General features: G+C 36.5%; 1 protein-coding gene across 1 annotated transcript in view; it reads right to left on the reverse strand.

The window, feature by feature from the left end:
• Positions 1–9,895, reverse strand: part of LOC131146130 (agmatine deiminase) — a 43,228-nt gene extending 33,333 nt beyond the window's left edge. Inside the window, exons 1-6 of the mRNA XM_058095484.1 lie at positions 9,478–9,895; positions 4,593–4,706; positions 4,399–4,488; positions 4,219–4,303; positions 3,560–3,615; positions 3,365–3,443 (exon numbers count right to left, since the gene is read on the reverse strand). Of these exons, the coding sequence (XP_057951467.1) occupies positions 3,365–3,443; positions 3,560–3,615; positions 4,219–4,303; positions 4,399–4,488; positions 4,593–4,706; positions 9,478–9,564 (511 nt within the window). The 5' untranslated portion in view covers positions 9,565–9,895. The remainder of the gene's footprint in view (positions 1–3,364; positions 3,444–3,559; positions 3,616–4,218; positions 4,304–4,398; positions 4,489–4,592; positions 4,707–9,477) is intronic.
• Between the last annotated feature and the right edge of the window lie 13,585 nt (positions 9,896–23,480).

The raw sequence follows: 23,480 nt of genomic DNA on the forward strand, positions 1-23,480 counted from the left end.
GTATGATCGACTTGACCTTGGTTGTAGCCATGACTCTTTACTACCCTCCCAAAGCTTTCAAACCAAGCTCTAGGAGATTGTTTGAGTCCATACAATGATTTCCTCAAGCTGCACACCTTGCCTTTGCCACCTTTCCCTTCAAATCCTGGCAGTAGATCCATAAAGACTTCCTTATCTAAGTCTCCATTTAAGAATGCATTCTTTACATCTAGTTGATATAAGGGCCAATTAGAGTGAGCTGCTAAAGAGAGCAACACACGGATTGAGTTCATCTTGGCTACAGGAGCAAATGTTTCCTGGTAGTCAATTCCATATGTTTAAGTGAACCCCTTTGCCACAAGTCTTGCTTTGTACCTTTCTATACTCCCATCAGCCTTGAATTTTGCTGTAAATACCCATTTACAGCCAACAGTCTTCTTCTCCTCTAATAGGTCACCGATTTCGCAAGTGCCATTAGCAATTAGTGCATCCATCTCTTCTTGAACAGCCAAGCTCCATTCTGGGTGATCTGGTGCTTCCTGAATAGTTCTTGGAATAAATAGATGAGAAACATTTGAAGTGAAGGCCTTATGAGAATCGAAGAGTCTATGATAGGATAGATGGTTGGAAATAGGATGTATGGTACAGGTTCTAACTCCTTTCCTATGGGCAATGGGTGGGTCAAGATCAGAAGAATTATCAAAACACAGATCTGGAGAAGAAAAAGTACCTAGAGTATGTGAGGGAGGACCAACTTGTGTAGGTGATGATGATTGGCCTTGCTCTGGATTTGAAGAAAGAGCTCTATTATTCTAATAATTTCATCTTCTAGTATAAACACAAAGCTCAGATGAGGAAATATTTGATAATACTTCTCCCCCTATTTGTGAATCAGGTATGCCTTGTATAGGTAGACTAGGATTTCCATCATTTTCACCAGTTAAAGTATTGGTTTCCTGACCCCTTAAAGAGTGGATGTCAATGTCAAGGAAAACATTTGGAAGAGGCTTAAAGGTTTGTCAGAACTCATCTTCAGTTTCCTTGTTCTCCCCCTGAAGATAGTTATGGTCAAAAAAGGGCTGGTTTTCAATAAAAACAACATCCATACTAATATGAATTTTTCTGGTCAGAGGGTTAAAACATTTGTACCCTTTTTCTTAGGAGCATATACAAGGAAAACACATTTTTCTGCCCTAGGATCAAGCTTGGATCAAAGATTGGTAGGTATATGAACAAAAACAGTGCATCCAAACACTTTTAGTGGCAGGTCTGATGTTATCTGACATGTAGGAAACAGTTTTTTTAGGCAATCTAAGGGAGTGATGTATTTTAACACTCGAGTAGGCATCCTATTAATGAGATAACATGCAGTTAAAATAGCATCACCCCATAGATATTTAGGAACTTGCATTGAAAACATTAGGGTCCGTGCAACTTCTCACAAATGGCGATTTTTTCTCACAGCAATGCCATTTTGTTGTGGGGTGTCCCAACAAGTAGATTGATGTTGAATACCCTTTATTGAAAGAAACGTTCCTACACATTTGTTAAAATATTCAGTATCATTATCAATTATAAGGATACTGATTTTCGTTTGGAACTAGGTTTCAACTATATTATAAAAATCCTAAAAAAAATTTGCAACCTCAGATTCGTCACTCAGTAAGTACACCCAACACAAACATGTATGATCATCAATTAACATAACAAACCATTTCTTACTAGAAGTAGTGGTGATTTTTGAGGGACCCCAAGCATCACTATGAATTAAATAAAAAGGTTTGAAAGAATGATAAGCTTTTGATTGATAGGTGCTTCGGTGACTTTTGGATATGTGGCAAACATCACAATGAAGAGAATTGCAATCCAGTTTTTTAAATAAGCTAGGAAACAAATGTCTGAAATAAAGAAAACTAGGATGTCCTAATCTAAGATGCCAGAGCATTATTTGTTCACATAAAGAAACAGAACTAGTACTACTACTCAAACCATAAGCTTGTTTATTGTTGAATAAAGTTTCATCAAAGTAGTAGAGTCCATCAATCATCCTAGCACTGCCAATCATCCTCCCCAAGAGTTGGTCCTGAAATTCACAATGGGAATCAAAGAAAATGATACGACAATTAGAATCCCATGAGAGTTTACTAACAAACAGCAGGTTACAAGCAAGTTTAGGGACGTGAAGGACAGATTTGAGTTCTATTTTTTCAGAGATTTGGATAGAACCTATTACAACAATGGATGAAAAACCTCCATCTGCAATTCTAATCTTTTTATTACAAGAACAAGGAGAATAAGATTGAAACAATTGTGAGGTACTGGCCATGTGATCAGATGCACCAGAATCAATAATCCATGGTGCAAAATTTAAGCAACAAGGGTAGGCACTAGAGTTATCACTTGTTTGGGCCAATGAACCAGTAGGAAGATCAGAGGCAAAAGTAGATTTCAGCAGTTGAAGAAAACGATCTGCCTGCTAAGGACTTAGGAAATTAGCTTCATTGGCTTTAGGGACTGCATGATTGCTGCCAGAGGGTCCAGATTTGTTGCTCTTCTAGTTTGTTGGCTTTCCATGGAGTTTCCAGCAATTTTCCCAAGTGTGGCGTGGCTTATTGCAATAGTCACACCATACTCGAAGCTTATCTTCCAACTTCCTTTGATCAGAGTAAGGCTGCTGTGCCGAAATTTTGGCATTAGCCAAATCTGTGTTACCAGCAGCATGAGGAGCAGGATTATTGGCAGCAAGTAGAGCAGAATTTTCCACAGTCTCATCCTCCTTTTTCTTCATCATCACACTCCTTCGACACAACACGGAAGAAAACCCTATGGAGATTAGGGTCAGATCGGAGCCGCCAAGGGAAACTAGGGTTTACACAAGGCCAAGTGCCGGACCTATCTCTAATACCATCTAGAATGAGATAGCTTCTTGTGGAAATAATTCTCATTAATCGCAACATAGGTGCAGGTCTGTATAAATAGATGTACAGTAGAAGAATAGAAGGAAAGAACCAAAGATGCTAACTTCTAAGGAAACTAAATATTCTAGGATATTCACACATTTACAGCTGAGATTCTCTTAGAAAAAATAGGAAAGTTGACTAAACAGATTTGAAACTTTCCAACACATTTTTTTTTTTAAATTTAGAGCATGCAAAACAGGACATTAGAGAAGAAAAATAATTTGAAATGCAGGGAGCAAAAACATTACAAGGAAATATTCTTCAAGTAGAAAAATAATATGACTTAATGGTTACATAAATGGTTACATGGCTACTGATAAACACATGTACGCATGTGCATGTCTGTCTGCAGAAGACATTTAAAAACTTCCTATCCATAAAAAAGAACAATCCTGCCCATGTAAATGCAAATATTCAACTTTTACCTTCTCCATCAACATGGATGCTCCCACCTTCAAGCACGATAGACTGCGGAAACCTAGGAATGTTCTCAATTTCAAGAATCTACCAGCAGAACAAAATTGAGAATTAATTACTGGCAAAAATAAATTATCAATGCACTTAGGATAGGAAAAGTGTGCATCTCAGAAACTAGCAAAATGAAAATTTACGAACTAAACCTTCCTCGCAACAAGAAGATCAGAACTCCAGTCTTTGTAACAGCCATCATCAACACCTAGAAATCCCAGACCAAAATATTTCCATTAAAGAATGGAATCCACAACAAGACTTCTCAATAGGAATACTAACATGTCCGCAGATTTTGACCCCAAAGGAATTCCTCACTAACTGCAATGAAAGTCAGACCTTGCAAATTTATTCTTCAAAATTGTAGACATGATGCACCAAGTAAGAGGCTATGTTTGTTATATTAGCAATGGGGTGCGCGTAACAATTTTTTTCTTTCTTTCTTTTGGTTGTTAAAAGGGTTTGAATCCAGGATTAACAATACTTTTCAATTCAATGACAAAAATAATTTTCAGCATGCACAAACATAAAAGGATTCACTGCCTCACATTTAATTCTTGTTCATAAGCTCAAAGTTCTATGAGGAAAACCATCTGTTTTAGGAAGGGAGGAAAAAGCCTACAAGGTTTTTGTTAAACAAAAATGAGAAAAGAGAAAAGGTGAAAACTTAAGCTGAACTAATATATGTGGCCCAAGGCATCAATCGTTATGGATCATAGAAGAAGTAACAGAATGATTATGTAATGTTACAATATGACGGCGAACACTTCCTCATTAAGGACAGAAGAGACTAAAATAGTGTCAGCCTTACCACCCCAACTATTAAAATTCCAATCAATTCCTGCAAGTTTCTGCTTCAGGGTACCAGGAGTCGATGACCTCTTGCTTACCACAAACTATAAAAAAACAATCATGTCATAGGATACAACTGCAACTACACTAATGATTTTCCTGTCACAAAATAGGATTCTTCGTGAACAAAGAATCTTACAGTTGGCCCAGTATCACGAAACCAAGAATCATTCATACTCATCTCAACAACCCGGATGTTTTGTGGTAGCTGAGTTCGTGCATTGGCCCACTAAGCATGCAACAATTCAATATTAGACCCAACTGTAAATCATATCAAAGCCTATATTTACAATGAAAGATTTCCATGACTTATTAACATCAAGCTGTACAAACCTGAGCAGCACTTGCACAGACAGTCACGGGCTCAAACTCTGAGATTGCACATGCTACCTTGGCAAATACATGTTGTGCATGCACTGCCTTATCACGCCAGTTGTCAGCACGTTCCTATAAGTCAAAATGGAATTGACCATCATAACATACTCTGAGCAAAGCAACCAATACTCAAAAGAAAGATGAACCCTAAAAGAATGTTAACTGAGATCTCAAAGCCCACCTGATCTTTTTTGCAAATAAAAGCAGATATATAAATTACTTATATTTTTTTTGGTAGCATATATATTATTTATATTAAAGAAAAAGTACATGAAAGTCCCAATATATAAGAGGAAGAAGCAAGAAAGATTCAAATGGCATGAAGCAGTTTATGGAAAGGAAGAGCACAGCCTAGTGGTAGAGAAAAAGAAATTAGTGATCAGCGGTACTAAAAGGAAGAACAGGCCACATAAAGCGTAGCTACCAAAGATGTCGTGGCTGTTCCAAGTCTACCAACTTAATTTACAGTTCAACAACAACAATCAGCAGCACTGAAAGGAAAAACAGGCCATATGAGATGCAACTACCAAAGATGCCATGGTAGTGCCCTCATAATATAAGGTTCAAAAACAACTCACTTAGATGAAAGTTGTATCCACAAGAATCCTGGGGATAGCAACTAACGCTTATTACTTATGAAAACCTGAAACTCAACTCCCCATAAAAAAAAAAGTGCTATAGGTGAAGCAAATTCATAACATTTCAGAAATTAGTATACAACAACAACAACACCAAAACCAAGCCTTAGTCTCACTAAGTGGGGTCGGCTATATGAATCCTTTTCCGCCAATTTATGCGACCATGGACCATTTCTTTTTATAGATTCAAAGATATTAAATCCTTACTCACTATCTCCTCCCAAGTTATTTTATGCCTACCCCTTCTACTACCCCCCACAGTAACTACATCACTCTTCCTCATAGGTGCACTGTGTGGCCTACGTTCCAATCGTTCATACCATCTGAGTTGTCCCTCCCTTATCTTATCTTCTATAGGAGCTACACCTAGCTTACCACGAATATGTTCATTCCTTAATTTATCTTTCAATGTCATACCACTCATCCATCTAAGCATTCTCATCTCGGCAACTTTTACTTTTTGGATATTATGTTTCTTCATCGCCCAACATTCCGATCCATATAGCATAGCTGGTCTTATAGCTGTCCTATAAAACTTCCCTTTCGATTTTAAGGGTATTCTACGATCACATAGCACACTTGAAACACTTCTCCATTTTACCCAACCTGCTTCAACTCTATGCATTATATCATCTTCAATTTCTCCTTCAACTTACATAATAGATCCAAGGTATCGAAATCTACAAATGCTATTTATTTCTTCATCATCAAGTATAACTTTGACTCCAATATTCCTCCTATCATTACTAAAATTACATTTCATATATTTTGTTTTATTTCTACTTATCCTAAAGTATCTAGATTCCAAAGTTTCTCTCCATAATTCTAACTCAACCTCTACTCCGTCCCTAGTTTCGTCAATTAATACAATATCATCTGCAAACAACATACACCATGGAACCTCCTTTTGAATACTTTTAGTCAATTGGTCCATCACTAAAGCAAAAAGATAACGACTCAAAGCATATCCTTGATGTAAACCTATGGTAATTGGAAATTCTCTAGTTTCTCCATCAATAATCCTTACACTAGTCATTACTCCATCGTACATATCCTTAATGACATCGGTATACCTATAACATACACCCTTTTTTTCTAAAACCCACCATAGAACTTTCCTAGATATCCTATCATATGCTTTCTCAATGTCAATAAATATCATATGCAAGTCCCTCTTCTTTTTCCTAAACTTTTCTATTAATCTTCTTAAAAGATAAATAGCTTCTGTGGTAGATCTCCGATGCATAAAATCAAATTGATTTTCTGAGATCTTCGTTTCTAACCTTAATCTTTGTTCAACTACCCTTTCCCATAGTTTCATCGTATGACTCATAAGTTTAATTCCACGATAGTTATTATAATTTTGAATATCTCCTTTATTTTTGTATATAGGTATTAAAGTACTTTTCCTCCATTCATCTGGCATTTTCTTTGTTTTTACAATTGTATTAAATAAATTAGTTAACCATATAATTCCGTTATCACCCAAGCATTTCCAAACTTCAATTGGGATGTTATCTAATCCCATAGTTTTCCCATTTTTCATCTTTTTTAGTGCAAATTTAACTTCGTTAACTCTAATTTTGCGAATAAATCTTATATTTTTAGTCTTTTCCTCATTTGACAATTCTAAGTTTAAGTCTTCTATTTGGTTTTCGTTAAACAACTTACTAAAGTAACTTCGCCATCTTTCTTTAATATCTTCATCCTAACCAAGACAATATCATCCTCACTTTTAATACATTTTACATTTCCTAAGTCCTTGCTCTTCCTTTCTCTAGCTTTAGCAAGTTTAAATATATCTCTTTCCCCTTCTTTTGTACCTAATCTATCATACAAATTATTAAATGATCTATATTTAGCTTCACTAACGGCCTTTTTTGCATCTTTTCTTGCCTCCTTATATTTTTCAAAGCTATCTCTGTTTCTACATTTTTACCACGTTTTATACCAAATTCTTTTTGTCTTTATGATTTTTCGTACATCTTTATCCCACCACCAACTTTCTTTGCTATTCGAGAATCTTCCCCTTGATTCACCTAAAATCTCTTTTGCTATCTTTTTAATAGAACTAGCTAATCTACTCCAAAGAGTATTTGTATCTATCCCATCCTCTATGATCCAATCCCCATCTTTGATCATTTTATCTTTAAATTTTATTATATTTTCTCCTTTTAGGTTCCATCATCTAGTTCTTTTACACTAATTTATTTTATCTTTTTTCTTCCATTTTTTAATACATATATCTAACACTAAGACTCTATGCTGTGTGGTTAGGCTTTCACTTGAAATAACTTTACAATCCTTGCATGATAAACGATCTACCTCCTAGTTAAAAAAAAAATCTATCTGACTTCTATTTTGTCCACTTTTAAAGGTTATTAAGTGTTATTCTCTCTTCTTAAAGCAAGTATTCATTATACTAAAATCATATGACATAGCAAAGTCTATGATCATCTCCCTAGACTCATTTTTGTCTCCATATCCATATCCTCTATGTATCCTCTCATAATTTTTATTATCTCTTCCAACGTGTCCATTCAGATCTCCTCCTATAAATATTTTCTTAGTCCTTGGTATGCTTTGTATAATACTATCCATATCTTCCCAAAATTGTCTCTTAAGATTTTCTGCTAAACCAACTTGAGGAGCATAAGCACTAATGATATTTATTATCTCCTGTCCTAATATCATCTTGATTTTGATAATTCTATCCCTTACTCTAGTTACATCCACAACGCTATCTTTTAAGTTTTTGTCTATAATAATGCCTACTCCATTCTTATGTTTTTCTTTTCCAGTGTACCAAAGTTTAAATCCTAATTTATCGATTTCTCTTGCTGTCTCCCTTGCCCACTTAGTTTCTTGAAGGCAAATTATATTAATTCTTCTTCTAATCATTGTATCCACAATTTCCATGCTTTTACCCGTAAGTGTCCCTAAATTCCAAGTTGATAATCTAATCCTAGTTTCCTGAACTAACGTCTTTACCTGCCCACATCCAGAATGATGCAGGAACCCTGGCATATTCGACACCGTACCCGGGCGCCGACATGGCGCGTCGCTTCGAGGCGACGACCTAGCCCACCCTCGCCCACTTTTCACTACACTCAGGTGGTTCAAGTGCAACGCGTCGCTCGTAGGGGACGCCCTAGCAAATATTCGGTAAGGATTCATATTATAGCGATCTAACAAATTTTACGCTGGCTGTCAACTACCTAACGCAACCCTCCTCCTTTAACTGGGCTTGGGACCGGTTGTGTGTGAAAAAATTAGGACATTAAGTGCATCACAGAAGGAGTTATTTCAGAAATTAGTGTAGTGTCATCAAAATAATAGTGGGAAAGATAAGGAGCTTTTGATTAATAGAAACTTCTAAGAAAATCAATGACCTGAAACACGAGAATACAAGCTCATAAAACAAATCAATTTTTTGATCTACATAATAATGCTTTCATCCAAGCAGTATGTAATTACAAGAGAGCCAATTATAAACACGAGCCTCATGTAAAATGTTACTAAATGGAGGACACAACCATGCAATGAATAGCGAGTAAAAGGGGGAAAATCATCAAACAGATGGATGGCATAACAATTTCTTCTTCTTTTTTGCTTTTTCTGAGTGGATAATGAACTTAGAAAAGCATTTCAACTCCCCAATAGACATGAAAGTAGATGGCTCATAATATGATACAATTACTATATGAACTTGAGAAACAGAAAATACTATAGGAAACAAGTGACAAAACCAAAAAAAAAAAAGGAAGCATCATTGACATAATGTGAAAACACAATTTTTTCATAAGAACATCGTCAAATGCAGCAAACAAGTTAAGGTCAGATGCAGCATGCGACATTAAAAAAAAAAAAAAGCAATTAGATATCATTTAAAGCACAAATTGTCAGATCAGAAAGTCTTTAATAAAAAAAAAATCTATAAAATAAATAAATAAATAAATATATGTTCTTTTTCCACATGCAACTTAAAATTATCAGAAGACTAGTTGACTCCAAAAGAAAACAAAATCTGAGAACCCTGCGTGGATCGAATACCATAAGAACAACAAAAACACTCATTAAAAAAAATAAAGAAGCAAATATTTTTAAGCTACAGAAGCCTGTTAATATGAAATATGAGATTACTCGAACATCATAAGCCAAATGATCATAGTAAGGCATAGAACAATTGCAGAGAGGAACCTCACAGGCCAACCCATCCAACATTGTGAGTGAAGCTCCCACTCTGCAGGCATGTGGTACCCATTTGTAGCCGGCGTGCCCTCTATCTCCATAATCGCCAATGAACCTTCCTCCACCCCTGCTCTCTCTCTCTCTCTCTCTCTCTCTCTCTCTGCAACTTCACTTCGCGCAGGAAGCGCAAGAAGATGATACTGTGATCATATAATGGTTCCCTTATTTTAAAATAATAATAATAATCATGTGGCGACAAATGGTTATGGGTGATTTCTTTCTCCATTCCGGGTCTCCATGTGAGTAAGCAGCGGTTGGATCGCCACATCCGCCTTCTTCCCCATTTCAGTCAAATGACTTCAACTCTCTGCTACAAAAATTTTTATATCCAGCAGAGTCTACAGATAGCATGGAAGGTTATGTTTGGAAGTCTCAAATTGGGTTGAATTTTATTTTTTTTAATATAATATTTTTTTTATTTTATTTTATTTACATTTACATAATTTAATTAAACATAAAAATTTTCACAAAAATTATGCAAATCAAAACTAGAGATGAAAGTTAAAAATTAAAAATAAACAGACTGTTCAATTCATATTTCTAAAACTAAAATAAATAAATTAAAACCTAACCAAATTCGTTCTCATTTTTCTGTGATCAAATAGCAATAGAAAACATGTTAAAATAATAACATAAAAGTATAACTTCTAAAATATTAAAATAAAAAATAAAAGATAACTGTAAGTATGTCTCCTTAATGCACGATGAGTATCAAATCTCGATGCCTCAAATTGAGATGTTAGATGTAGAGAGACCCGAACTCAGAAAATAAGGAAATTAAATAAGAAAAAAAAAAAAAAAAAGCGGATTTCAACAGGCTTCGTCGAAAAATCCTTTGCTTTCGTCGACGAAGACCCTTTTGAGGTTCATCGCTGAAATTTAGAGTATCGTCGGCGAAGAGATCCAGAATGACCGAAAATATCAGACTTAGGGTTCGCCGACAAAGTACTTCTTTTGTCGATGAACGGTTTTCTACAGTCAGTCAACGAAGGTGCCATTTCGTCGATGAATTTCACCGGGTCAAGGGGGCTATAAATAGGATTTCGTTTGCTTCTTCATAAAGAAAACTAAATATCTATCTCTCTCTCTCTCTCTCTCTCTCTCTCTCTCTCTCTCTCTCTCTCTCTCTCTTCGATCTCTCGTCGTTCGTTGCCCGTTTCTACGAACGGAAGTTACCACGAGGATCAGAGGGCGAATCTCTTCAAGTCAAGTAGAGTGGATTCTTGAACTAGGGAAAAAGTTAGGGTTCGATTTTCGAGTTTTTGGTCTGTTTCGGTTTCTATTGCGAAAACAGGTAAGGGGATTAAGTTAATGCAGCATTTTAATGATTTTGAACCGATTGAAATATGATTTGAGTACGTATATTTATGTTTTTCAGTTATCTTTTTGAAAACCGACCGTTCGAAATGAGTTTTTTCTAAACTTAAGATATATGATATGATATTTTAAGTAGAAATGAACGGTGGAAAGCTCGCTTTGATCCTACAAACCATTTATACAATGTTCTTCTTGTTTGCCTACAGGTTATGTTTTAAATATGGAAAATTGTGTGGCAGGCAAATATTATTTTGAAAGTTATGGAAAGACCAGAAATAAGAATGTTTGTGAAATACTAAACTGATTGAGAAATGTATTGGAACTGTTTGAGAAATGCAGGAATTTTTATGAGAGGGTCAAGGGCTGAGTTTTATCAGATGGCCAAGGGTCGGAGTTTTATTTAGCGGCTGAGAGTCGAGTTGTAACAGAGGGCTGAGGCCAAGTTTGTATTAAACGGCACGAGGCCAGGGTTTATAAAATGATAGACTTTATGTTAAATGAGTTTAAAGTATAATTTTAATTACTTAAATTGCATGATATGCTCTAAGAACCCTAAGGACCCAGTTGTTATGAGTATGGTACCGTTGCTAAAGAGAATTTCACCAGTTGACCGTGTGCGCCCACACTATACTGCGAGAGTGGTGTTGGGTGGTCCAGCCATTTGACCCAGGTAGAGGTGTTATCTTCCCTGGAAGTATGTACCAGAAAGTGGTAAGACAATCGGACTCGCAAGCGAACTTGTGGAAGCCTGCAGACGTAGATAGTAGGGAATGACTTGGCCTAGGTTGATCCCCCGGATTTTAGTCCAGCCTTCGGGCAGCACAATCCTTACCACGGGGGTTTATACATGGCGTTTAGTTCCAGGGAGAGTCTTTTATGCATATCTGTATATTTATATAAACGATGTAATTGTTTTCAGTATTGATTTTATACTGTGAGAAACAAGCAATGAGTATACAGACTATTTTTAATTAAAAGAGAGATGTATGGTTCCGTATTCACTAAAACGCATGTTGACCACACACTGTTATTAACTTAATCTTCCTTACTGAGAGGTGTCTCACCCCATTATACAACATATCTTTTTAGGAAATCCCAGAGATTGTAAGTATCTGGGCTTGTATTATGGTTGTATGGACTAAGTTAGTTGACTTATTAGTTTGAGATGTAATGTGAGAATGGAAAGACCTTGATGTATGTTGATGGTTAGACTGTGGTAATAGATTATGGAGAATGTTTTATTTATTCTACTACATGTTTTAAATATGAGATGGTATCAGGTACACAGACGTCACTAAAGTAACACCCTGGGCCTGCGAGAGGTTCAGGGTTTTACAGGTGGTATCAGAGCCAGGTTTGCTAGGTTCTATAGACTTTGAAGGTTAAGGATTACCAGAGTAGGATTATCTGAGTATAGGTTGAGATGAGGTGCAGATAAGAGTTAGTAAGTTAGGCAGGTTTTAGTCTAGAGGCTTGAAAGCAGATTTCCTTCAATGGTCTTCTGTACTTTTCCTGGAATGATGATTTCAGAAAAACCATGGTAAATCCATCTATGGTTTCATTTCGGGGTTGAGAGGCTGAAACTCAAAATCTAAGTTGAGATGTTAGGTTAAGTGAGTATGTAATTATCCCGGAGTAAGGATTAGAGGCCTAAATCCTTATACAACTAAGTGTGTATACGTAATAGAGAGAGAGATGGTTTGCGGATGGCAAACTGTCAACGGTATTGTGTCAGAATTGCTTGACTTGTTCTTTTAAATTGAGAATTTACATGTCATGGTATTGCTTCATCTGATAATTGTGTTCCACCTAATAAGAATGGAATATTGAGCTGGTTTCTATCCCGTTTTCAAGATGGACTCCAAGGGAAAGGACGTGGATGTCAGGGGAGATAACCATGTGGACACATCTAGTGAGGACGATACCGATGCTTCGGTGGTGTTGCGCAGTATAGCATGGCAGGTTAGGAAGAAAACTCGAAGGGATTCTAGAGAGCAGGATCAACTAGCGACTAACAAGGGCTACACGTTCCAACAGTTCACTCGGACGAATCCACCGGTGTTTTCAAGAGGGTCGAACCCGATTGCAGCGGAGGATTGAGTTCAAGAGATGAAGGAGCTACTAGGTGTGCTGGAATGCACCAAAGAGTAGATTTCATTTTGCCACCTTCAAACTGGTGGGGGAGCCAAAGAGGTGGTGGAGATCAGCTAGGCTGGTGGAGGAACAATGTCCAGGGTATGTATCTATTAGCTGGAGTTATTTCAGGGAGATCTTCTTCGGTAGATACTTCCCCATCGCCACCCGGGAGGTGAAGGCTGAGGAGTTCTTACATCTGACCCAAGGGCCCATGACTGTATAGTAGTATGTGGCCCAATTTGTGGAGCTATCTCGATTCGCTCCACATATGGTCCCTGATGAGCCGAAGAAGGCTCGGATATTTAAGAGAGGGCTGAGGTAGCAATACGTGTGTAGGTGGCAGCGTTATTGGCTCAGAGCTTTACTAAGTTAGTGGACAGAGCCATAGCAGTGGAGGCCAGTATTCCGGAGGGGGAGAGAGAGGCAAATCAAAAGAAGAGGCCCTTGTCTCAGAGTTTTTAGTCCAGCACTAGCCAGAGCTCATGGAAGCAGCCTGGTAGTTCGTCAGGCCAGAGACAAGTGATGGGATCTCGAACTCCTAAGGGGATTTCTCAGCGCTTTATGTCACGCCCCGAACCCACGGATGGGTCTTAGGTGTGATTTTAGTAACCTAACATGTCCCTGTATTAATTAAAACGTACATGATACTACACTGAATGAGGGTCTGACCCCGTGGGGTACACATGAACCCTATACACTTTCACATACATATCCATACTCATCAAATACATAGCAAAAAATGTTCTTTCTATACATACATCACACCATACCAAAGTCTATACAGAACTAGAATATTCGTTCCAAAATTACAATACATACTCCGGGTATCTACAAAACCAACACTGACAACTCGATTACAAAACTTGTACCTACACAGGTACTAAACGTAGCTAAACAACACCCCCACTTTCGGACGCTAGGATGCCAGTTTCAGCTACCCGAAGGACCTAAAAAACATTTATATATTCAGGGTGAGACACCTCTCAGTAAGAAAGAAAACATGTTATATCAGTGTGTGGCATACGAGTGTTATTTTGGCTTAAAACATAACACAGTACAATACAATACAATACAATACAGTTCCAATATTTTTCACCAATCCATTCCAGTACATACGATACTAAACATATGGTAAATGTCATCACACTCAAGCAGCCGATACCCTACAATAACCGAAGCCTCACAGCGATATCGTTGCCAGTACGGTGTAGCTCACACCAACCAGTGATCAGCCGGCAAGAACAGGCGATATTTCACACCCTTAGATATAGAGTCGGACACTCTTGCCCATGGTAATTAGCCGACACATGGCATCAGCGTACGGTAATTAGTCACCCTTAACTGATTTAGCATACGATAATTAGCCGCCCCTAGCTGATTTTACAAAACTTAGAACAATTTTAGAACTCATGTCCCTATACTCATCAGCATACGGTAATTAGCCGCCCATAGCTGATCTTACAAAACCTGGAACATTTACATATGACATTTCATTCCACACTTATTTGAGTATACAACAAATCATATCATTTTTTAGTTCAAGAATACATTTTAGTACAAATATAGGTACGGTCATCTCAATACTACAATTTTAATACAACATACGGTTTATCCAACAAAATAGAAATGATACCTGAAACTCCCGAATTTTTCCAAAAACGGTAACCCAAAAATCCTGCATTTTCACCTGATAGATTTTCCCAAATAAGTAATCAAAACATACATACGATCATAACCTACATGTTTACCAATTCGGATTTAAAAAATAATCGACATAAACAGAATCCCCTTTCCTTTTCCTGAATACCAAAATATAAACTTTACGGCTCCAAAACTACGAACCGAGACACAAAAACCTAAACATCCAAGAACTATACTTCACTACAATTCGTACTACTACATATATTCCAAAACGAAACTGAAATCGGATCCTTACCTCGATTTTTGGGTCAAAACCTGAAAATCCTCAAAATGAGATTCCGGTCCACTAAAAAAATAGAACTTACTCCCCTGATGCCGGATCGATGAATTAGGCGACGAATAGCGAATAATCGAAGAGAGAGAGAGAGAGAGAGAGAGAGAGAGATCCTACTGGTTCTAGATAAAGAGAGAGAAAAAAAAAGTTTGAGGTTTCTTAGCAACTAAGCAAGAGAAATGGATATTTATAACCCCTTTAACCCGACCAACCTCGTCGACGAGATGGCGCCTTCGTCGACTGTTGACCTTATAGGTCGCACCCGATTTTGATAATGACAAATACTGATATTTGATGATTGTCAAGTTCTTGTGCATACTTACACTTGAGGAAACAAGAAGACCGCGAAGATCTGTAATTTGAAATTGTAATTTATAATCAGTTTGTAATAATTTATATGGGTCTGTAATAGTAACTTAGGTTGTGGTTGTATGCTTATCACCTGCACATCATGCATACAGGATATAGCGTAAACTCAACTAGACCATAGCAAGACCCTAGGCTCCAACACTCACACACACAGTATAAAATATATGAGTGTGTTATAATTGTGGTCAAAAATTGAACAAAACTAAGCAAGTTAAGAGGGCTCGGGCGACCGAACCTTTGGAGTACAAAACTCCTCTGGCACCCGAACTTTGAAAGTCAAAATGTTGACCAACCCTTGGGTGACCGAACTATAAATGTACACGTCTTCCCCGGGTGCCCGAATCCCTCGAAAGGGACTGTTCACCAACTCGGGCAACCGATGATTTTAGTTCATAAAGACCCCCAGGCGACTGAACACCTGTGTTCGGGTCACCAAGAATTCAACTGGGCACCCAAAGTTATGTAGCTTTGCTACTGACTTTGATTCAGGTTGCTGAACCTCTATCCAGGAAACCGAACTTAATAGAAAACTTTTTTTGTATGTGTCTTGTCGGGCGACCGAACCTAGGTTCAGCCACCTGAACCCCAGCCATTAAATTAACCGTGGTAAAAATGGGTTAAATGAGGCTAATTGGATTTTAATTATTTGGGAATTTTTTTAGTAATACCCATTTTGTCGCGAACGGTTATAATTTTTCACTTGGCTATAAATATGCCTTCATTTGCATGATTAGAGGCAGATTAGCAAAAAGTGATTAAGCAAAAATCCTCTCTACTGAAAAATTACTCTTTGTCCAAATACTCTCATATCTTGCATCCATTTGATAAAATCTAAGAGTGTGAGAGTTACTTTTGTGCTTATGGGATTATTGTTCTATGCTAATACTCTCACTTGTGTGTGTGCTTGAGATTAATTTTTTTGGGAGCTTAGCTTAGGTTTATCCCACAGATTTCTCCTTTATAAATCTTGTGTGGGATTAACCCAAGAATGCTTAGGATATTTGCATTACATTGCAAGTGTCCAAGAGCTTTACTTTTAGTGTGCAAAGATTTTTCAAACAAGCAAGTAATCTTTTCAAACTAGCATTGTGCTTATTTCATTGAAGAAAATCATTCTGAAACTAGTTTGATTATCTGCTTAATATACTTGGAATATTGATGTGCTGTTGAAATATCTTGTTTAGATTCCAAGTCATTGCTTGTATTGATTATTCTTGAGCATCATACTGATCGCATTGTGTTGAATACTCTTGAGCTTCATATTGACTATACTGTGTTGAGTATTGATAGAACAAATCTTGCATCACTGAGCTTACACTATATCCATGCTATTGATGCATATGTCATTGTGCAAATTTGGGTACAAACCTACTTTACGTGAAAGCACAATTTATGTACCATTTGATTGCAAAATATGAGTGTTTCCAGGCGTAGCCTGAGGGGGTAGTAATCCAGCCCAGTAAGGATTGACCTGGTCTGTATAGATGTCGCTCCACCCATTTAAGTGAGCAAGTTATAATGGTAATCCTTGTGCTTGTTAGCCAAGGCGGGGACGTAGGCAATTGGCCAAACCTCGATAACATTTTTGCGTGTCACTCTTACTTTACTACTTTCTAGTGCATGTGTGATTGATTAAATTGATTTATTTACTTTCTGGTATACGTTTACATTGCTTGCACTAGATTGTCCATAGGGTTGTGAATATACTAGTGTTAGGAGATTAACCTAGGGCTTACATTTAAAAATACTAATTCACCCCCCTCTTGGGATTACGGTAAAGCTAACATCGACAAATCATCCATACATTTCATCGATGAACTGGCTCCTTCGACGATAAACCCTATTCCAATATTTTACAACACGTTCGGTAACTCTTCGTTGACGACACTCTGAATTTCGGCGACGAAGAGTACGAGTGTAACGCCCCGAACCCTTAATCCCGGGTCCGGCGCATTATACCTGATAAAATCCTGATAATCCATAATCCATAACATACGTGGCGAAAAACATAACCATAATCTCCATATAACATAATACCAAAGTTTACTAATTCTACCTATAATTCATAATAAATCATCCATCACCTGTATTTCCATAAATTTACATAACTCCCAAAACATTTCGGTATTTTCACAATCATTCCTTTCATAATTGACTTAAAGCATAAGACATAAAATATAAATTATTTACATTCCCTAAAATTAACATAAAAATATACCATTTTCTTTTTGTTTCTATTTCCCAATAATGCTATAAAACCTCGATCTCCCTAAGCTCGATCTCGAGAAAATCCTGAAAAAGATAAATTATATTCGGGTGAGACACATCTCAGTAAGGGAAAAAATCATATATTAAACGTAGCGTGTGGCTAACATGAGGTATACAACAACATAATATTTAACATTTAAAAATTTTTGAAACCATTCTCTGATCCTAACCAAACACATGCAAAAGATTTAACCCACGAGATCACCCGAGGATAGGGGTGATTACCCGCCCATACAAGTAGCACCTCTCTGCTTTGATATTTAGGTAACCCTAAGGTCACTAATAAAGCATACTAGGGCACTCACCTTACTCAATAAGCCCTCAAGTGTTAGATTGATCTCGTACTCACACCATTCAACAATAGCTTACCGACAAAGGCCCTAAGGATAGGAAAATCTACTCGCCTATGCAAGTAGGTTGTAACACCCCAACTTGGGTCTGCCAGGGAGCACTACATCTCTCCGCCTCCACCTGGACAAGACAACAGGGGGCGGGCCTTATCAGACTAATGACTGGCCCCACAAACCAACACATGTCCTTTTCAGTGTGTTTTGTCCTCACTCACACACTTCCTGAGAAAATTTCCCAAGTGGTCACCTATCCCAAGATTGTTTCAAGTCAAACACGCTTAACTATGGACTTCTTATGGGAAAACTCCTGAAAAGAAAGTGCACCTTATTAATATGGGTAGTAACATCTAATCTTTTAAGTCTTTCATCCATAAGGTATCACATTCTCCCCCACTTATAGAACGCAACGTCCTCGTTGCGAACCCACATTTCCAAACCCAGACGATGTGAATCTAATCACACTTCCGGTTGGACATTGCTCTGATACCATCTGTAATGACCCCCTTTTCGGGCATTGTCACTTTCCCTTAGGCGCCTTGCGCTCGTGGCAACAACGGGTACCTATCAGAGCACTCACTGAGATTGAGGCGTTACATATCACCGTCCCTCAATTCAGTAAGCCCCCAGGCGGAGAGTCTTACTTCGCCACAAACATTCATAAGCGAGAGTTCCCGAGGATCGGGGGTAACTACCCCTTTGTTCTGATACCATAATGTGATACCCCATGGATGAAAGACTTAAAAGATTAGATGTTACTACCCATATCAACAAGATGTACCTTTCTTTTTAGGAGCTTTCCCATAAGAACTTCATAGTTAAGCGTGCTTGACTTGGAGCAATCTTGGGATGAGTGACCACCTGGAAAGTTTTCTTAGGAAGTGTGTGAGTGAGGACAAAACACACTGAAAAGAACACGTGTTGGTTTGTGGGGCCAGTCATTAATCTGATAAGGCCCGCCCACTGTTGTCTTGTCCAGGTGGAGGCGGAGAGACGTAGTGCTCCCTGGCAGACCAAGGTTGGGGTGTTATAGATGGTATCAGAGCAATGTCCAGCCGGAAGTGTGATTAGATTCACATTGCCTGGATATGGAAATTTTAGAGTATTAGGTTAGTTATGATTTATACCAGAGTATAGGATTGAGTTGTGATAAGGATAGGAATGGGTAGATTAAGATACCGTTAGGAATTCTGAGTTGTGTTTCATAAGTTTAGGGGCAGAAATCTCTTGATGGTCTTCTGTGTTTTTTTGAAGAAGTTGTTAGCTTCAGAAAATCATGGTAAATCCATCGATGGTGATGTTTCCGAGCAGAGAAATTTGAACTTGGGATTTGAACTTGATGGTGAGGTTAGTTTATTTTAGAGGTTATGGTATCGAGGGAAATCAACAGATACCACTAGGTAGAGGTGGACGAGCACGTGGTTATACGATGGTTCTGGATGAGGCAGATAAAGCCAAGAGGGCAGGTATGAATTTATGTTACAGATGATGATGATTTTATTTAATTATTGATGATGCAAAAATTTATTTGGGAGACATATTTATTGAATGGTATGAGGTATAATAAATCATAGAATTATGGAGATGAAAAACTAGGTAACGAATTTCGAGGACGAAATTTCTTAAAGGAGGGAAGAATGTAATAACCCGAAATTTTTTTTAAAAAAAATTTAATTAATTAATTAAAATTATTAATCAATTAATTAGTCTAATATTATTAAATTAATGTGTTAAATAAATAAATAAAGGAAATAGGAAAAAAATTAAATTAAATTAATATTATTTATTAGTATTTAATTAGTTAAACATTATTGAATTAAATAAATAAATAAATAAATAAAATAAATAGTAAAAAAAATTAATTGGAATAAATATATATATATAAAATATTAATATAATATAATATAAGATATATGTATATATATATATATACAAAACTTAACCTTTAAGAATTGAAAAGCTAAAAAAAAAAAAAAGATAAAGATCTCTCTGTCTTCCTGCGTAGCCTCTCAGTATCTCTCTTTCTCTGTACTCTTCGTCATCCACTCCTCCGTCATCCTCCTCTCTCTCCTCAATTTTGTCAGCCTAACGAGTGCCGATCAGGAAACGGAAGGTGTCGTTGGGTTCCTAACTCCGCCACCGACATTTCTACTAGAGCGGATTTGTCGTGGGATTGACTTAGGTACTGCTCCTGGGGAAAGGTAATTTTTTCTCATTTTCTTAATTTTGCTTTAAATCTGTTGTTAAATCGACGATCAGACACCACCACCGAGTCCTAGTCGTCGATATCGTTATTTTGGCGTAAGTAATTTTTCAATTGGGATTTTCTAAGCCCTACTCCAAAGCGAGAGTGAGATTTGGAAAATTTGGTAATTTGACTAAATTTAAGGGTATATTTATTTATTTAGGAATTATGGCCCTAGAAAATATTTAAATAATATTTTATTTAGAAATAATTTATTAGAGTTAGGAATTTTTGATTTAGGGTCCGGGTGAGCTGCAAGTATTTTTCGGAGTCCCTGTTGGCGTAGTTCAAGAAACCAGGTAAAAGGAAAAATATATATTAAATCAGAATTTTTATGAATTAAATGAAAAATAATTTGTGTTATATGTATGTGTAATTTTTCAGTATGGGTAAAATGTCAGCCATTTAAATTATATATTTTTTTAAGTTTAGGGCTGTATATTAGATATGTATATGCGAAAATGAACGGATGAAAGTGGAAAAATATTTTCAATGTAATTATGTAAGGAATGAAATGGATTTTCAGTACATAAACGTTAAATGTTGGTTGACTTATTTTACAGTCAATGTGTGAATTTTACTGCTAAACTGTATGGAATGAGATTCTGTGCAAATATATGTTAAATGTATCAGATGCAGGCTAAGTAAGTAAAACAATGAGAATAAAATATGATATGGACAATGTTGCCTGTGTATGTTAAATGCAACCATGTAAAGGTATGACAGCTGAAAGCTGAGTTAGCAGATCTAGCTCATTTCTATGTGGACTAACCGATGACAGCTATAAGGAGTTGTGTTAGATTCTAACGCATTTTTATGTGGACTAATAAATGATGGCTAAAGAGCGGTTGTAGTACAAATGAATGAAATGAAAATGTCATGAAATGAAATGACAAGGAATAACAATGCAATGAAATAAAATGTGAAACGTGAATGATACAAATGGGAAAGAGTCACTTAAAGTGAAATGCAATGCAATGTTAAGCTATGAATATGAACAGATGTGTATGATTGAATAATGAAAGAAAGAATGATGTATTATGATATTAGAAGTATGAATATACGTAGAACATGTTACGATTGGGCGAGACATACTCTTCGCCTAAGGGCTTGCTGAGTAAAGCGAGTGCACTAGTAGTTACAGATGTGGCAGTAGCCACATAACGTACTAGGGTAGAGGGAACCTACTTGTATGAACGGGTAGAATTCCCTATCCTTAGGGTCTTTGCCGGTAAACTATTGTTGAACTGTGTGAGTACGAGATTAATCTTACACTTGAGGGCTTACTGAGAAAGATGAGTGTTCTAGTATGTTTTAATTGTGACCTTAGGGTTACCTATGTATCAGAGCATAGGGGTGCTACTCGTATGGGTGGTCATATGGGTGGGTAATCACCCTTATCATTGGGTAATCTCATGGGTAAACCTTTGCATGTGATTGTTAGGTTCAGAAAATGACTTTCAGTATTATGTTAATGATTTGCAAATATTATAAAATGATATGTATAATCTCATAATGGCCACACGCTAAGGTTAATATATTGTTTCTTCCCTAACTGAGATGTGTCTCACCCGAATATGAAATTATCTTTTTCAGGAGATCCTCGAGATCGAGCTTAGAGAGCTCGAGATTTTATACATTTTTGGTAAATAGAAAGAGAAAATGGTATATTTTTATGTTAATTTTTATATGTATATTTTATGTTTTATCGTTTATGTTTTAAATTTTATAATATATGGATGATTGTGAAACATACTAGTATTAGTGGATAATGTTTTGGAGACATGTATATATATATATATATATATATATATATTTGAATACGGGTGGATGATTAATTTATTATGGTTGGTAGTTAGAATTAGTAAACTCTGGTATTATGTTATATGGAGATTATGGTTATATTTTCCGCTATGTATATATTGATTATGAATTATCAAGATATTATCAGGTATAACACCCCGGACCCTGGATTAAGGGTTCGGGGCGTTACATAAGTTCCCTCTATCCTAGTACGTTATGCAGCTACTGTCATATCTGAAGCTACTAGTGCACTCGCCTTACTCAGTAAGCCCTCAGGCGAAGAGTGCGCCCCGCCCAAACGTAATATGTTCTACATACATAAATAATTCGAATATCATAATACATTATTCTTTTCTGTCATTATTCAATCATACACATCCGTTCATGTTCATAGCTTAAAAATTGCATTTCATTTCACTTTAAGTGACTTTTTCCCATTTTACATTGTTCACATTTGACATTTCATTTCCATTCCATTCATTTCCCTTTTCATTTCATTTCGTACCCAACATCTTTCAGTTGTTTTACCCAGCATCTTTTAGCTGTTTTACCCAACATTTTTCAGCTATTTACCCAATATTTTTCAGCTGTTTATATGGTTGCATTAACACACACAAGCAGCATAGCTCATATCATGTTTTATTCACAATACATTATTTACTTAACCTGCATCTCATATATTTAACATATATTTGCACAGAATCTCATGTCACACAGTTGAGTAATAAAATTCATACATTGCCTGTAAAATAAGTCAACCAACATTTAATGTTTATATACTGAAAATACCTTTCATTTCTTATATAATTATCTTGAAAATATTTCTCACTTTCATCAATTCATTTTCGCATATACATATATAATAAACAACCCTAATCTCGAAAAAATATAATTTAAATGGTTGGCATTTTAAACTCATACTGAAACATATACACGTATATATAATACAATTTATTTTCTATTAAATTTATAAAAATTCTGATTTAATATATATTTTTTCCTTTACCTGGTTTCTTGAACTACACCAATAGGGACCCCGAAAAATACCTACGGCATTCACCCGGACCCTAAAATTAAAAATTCTAATTCCATGTAATTAATCCTAAATAAAATATTATTTTAATATTTCCCAAACTCATAAATTCTAAATAAATAAATATATCCAAATTACCAAATTTCCCAAATCTTACTCTTACTTTGGAGTAGGGCTTAGAAAACTCCAATTGGAACTTTACTTATGTCAAAATGACAACGATTACGACTAGGACCCCGTGATGGTGCTTGATCGTCGATTTAACAGCAAATTTAACAAGAAATTGAGAAATTAGGAAAAAATTGTCTTACCCTAGGAATGGTACCTACGTCACTCCCACGACAAATCCGCTCCAGTAGAAATGTCAGTGGTGGAGTTAAGAATCCAACGACACCTTCTGTTTTTTGATCGGGGCTCGTTAGATTGACAAAATTGAGGAGAGAGAGGAGGATGACGGAGGAGTG

The sequence above is a fragment of the Malania oleifera genome, chromosome 13 (genome assembly GCF_029873635.1).
Source record: "Malania oleifera isolate guangnan ecotype guangnan chromosome 13, ASM2987363v1, whole genome shotgun sequence".
NCBI classification, from domain to species: Eukaryota; Viridiplantae; Streptophyta; class Magnoliopsida; order Santalales; family Ximeniaceae; genus Malania; species Malania oleifera.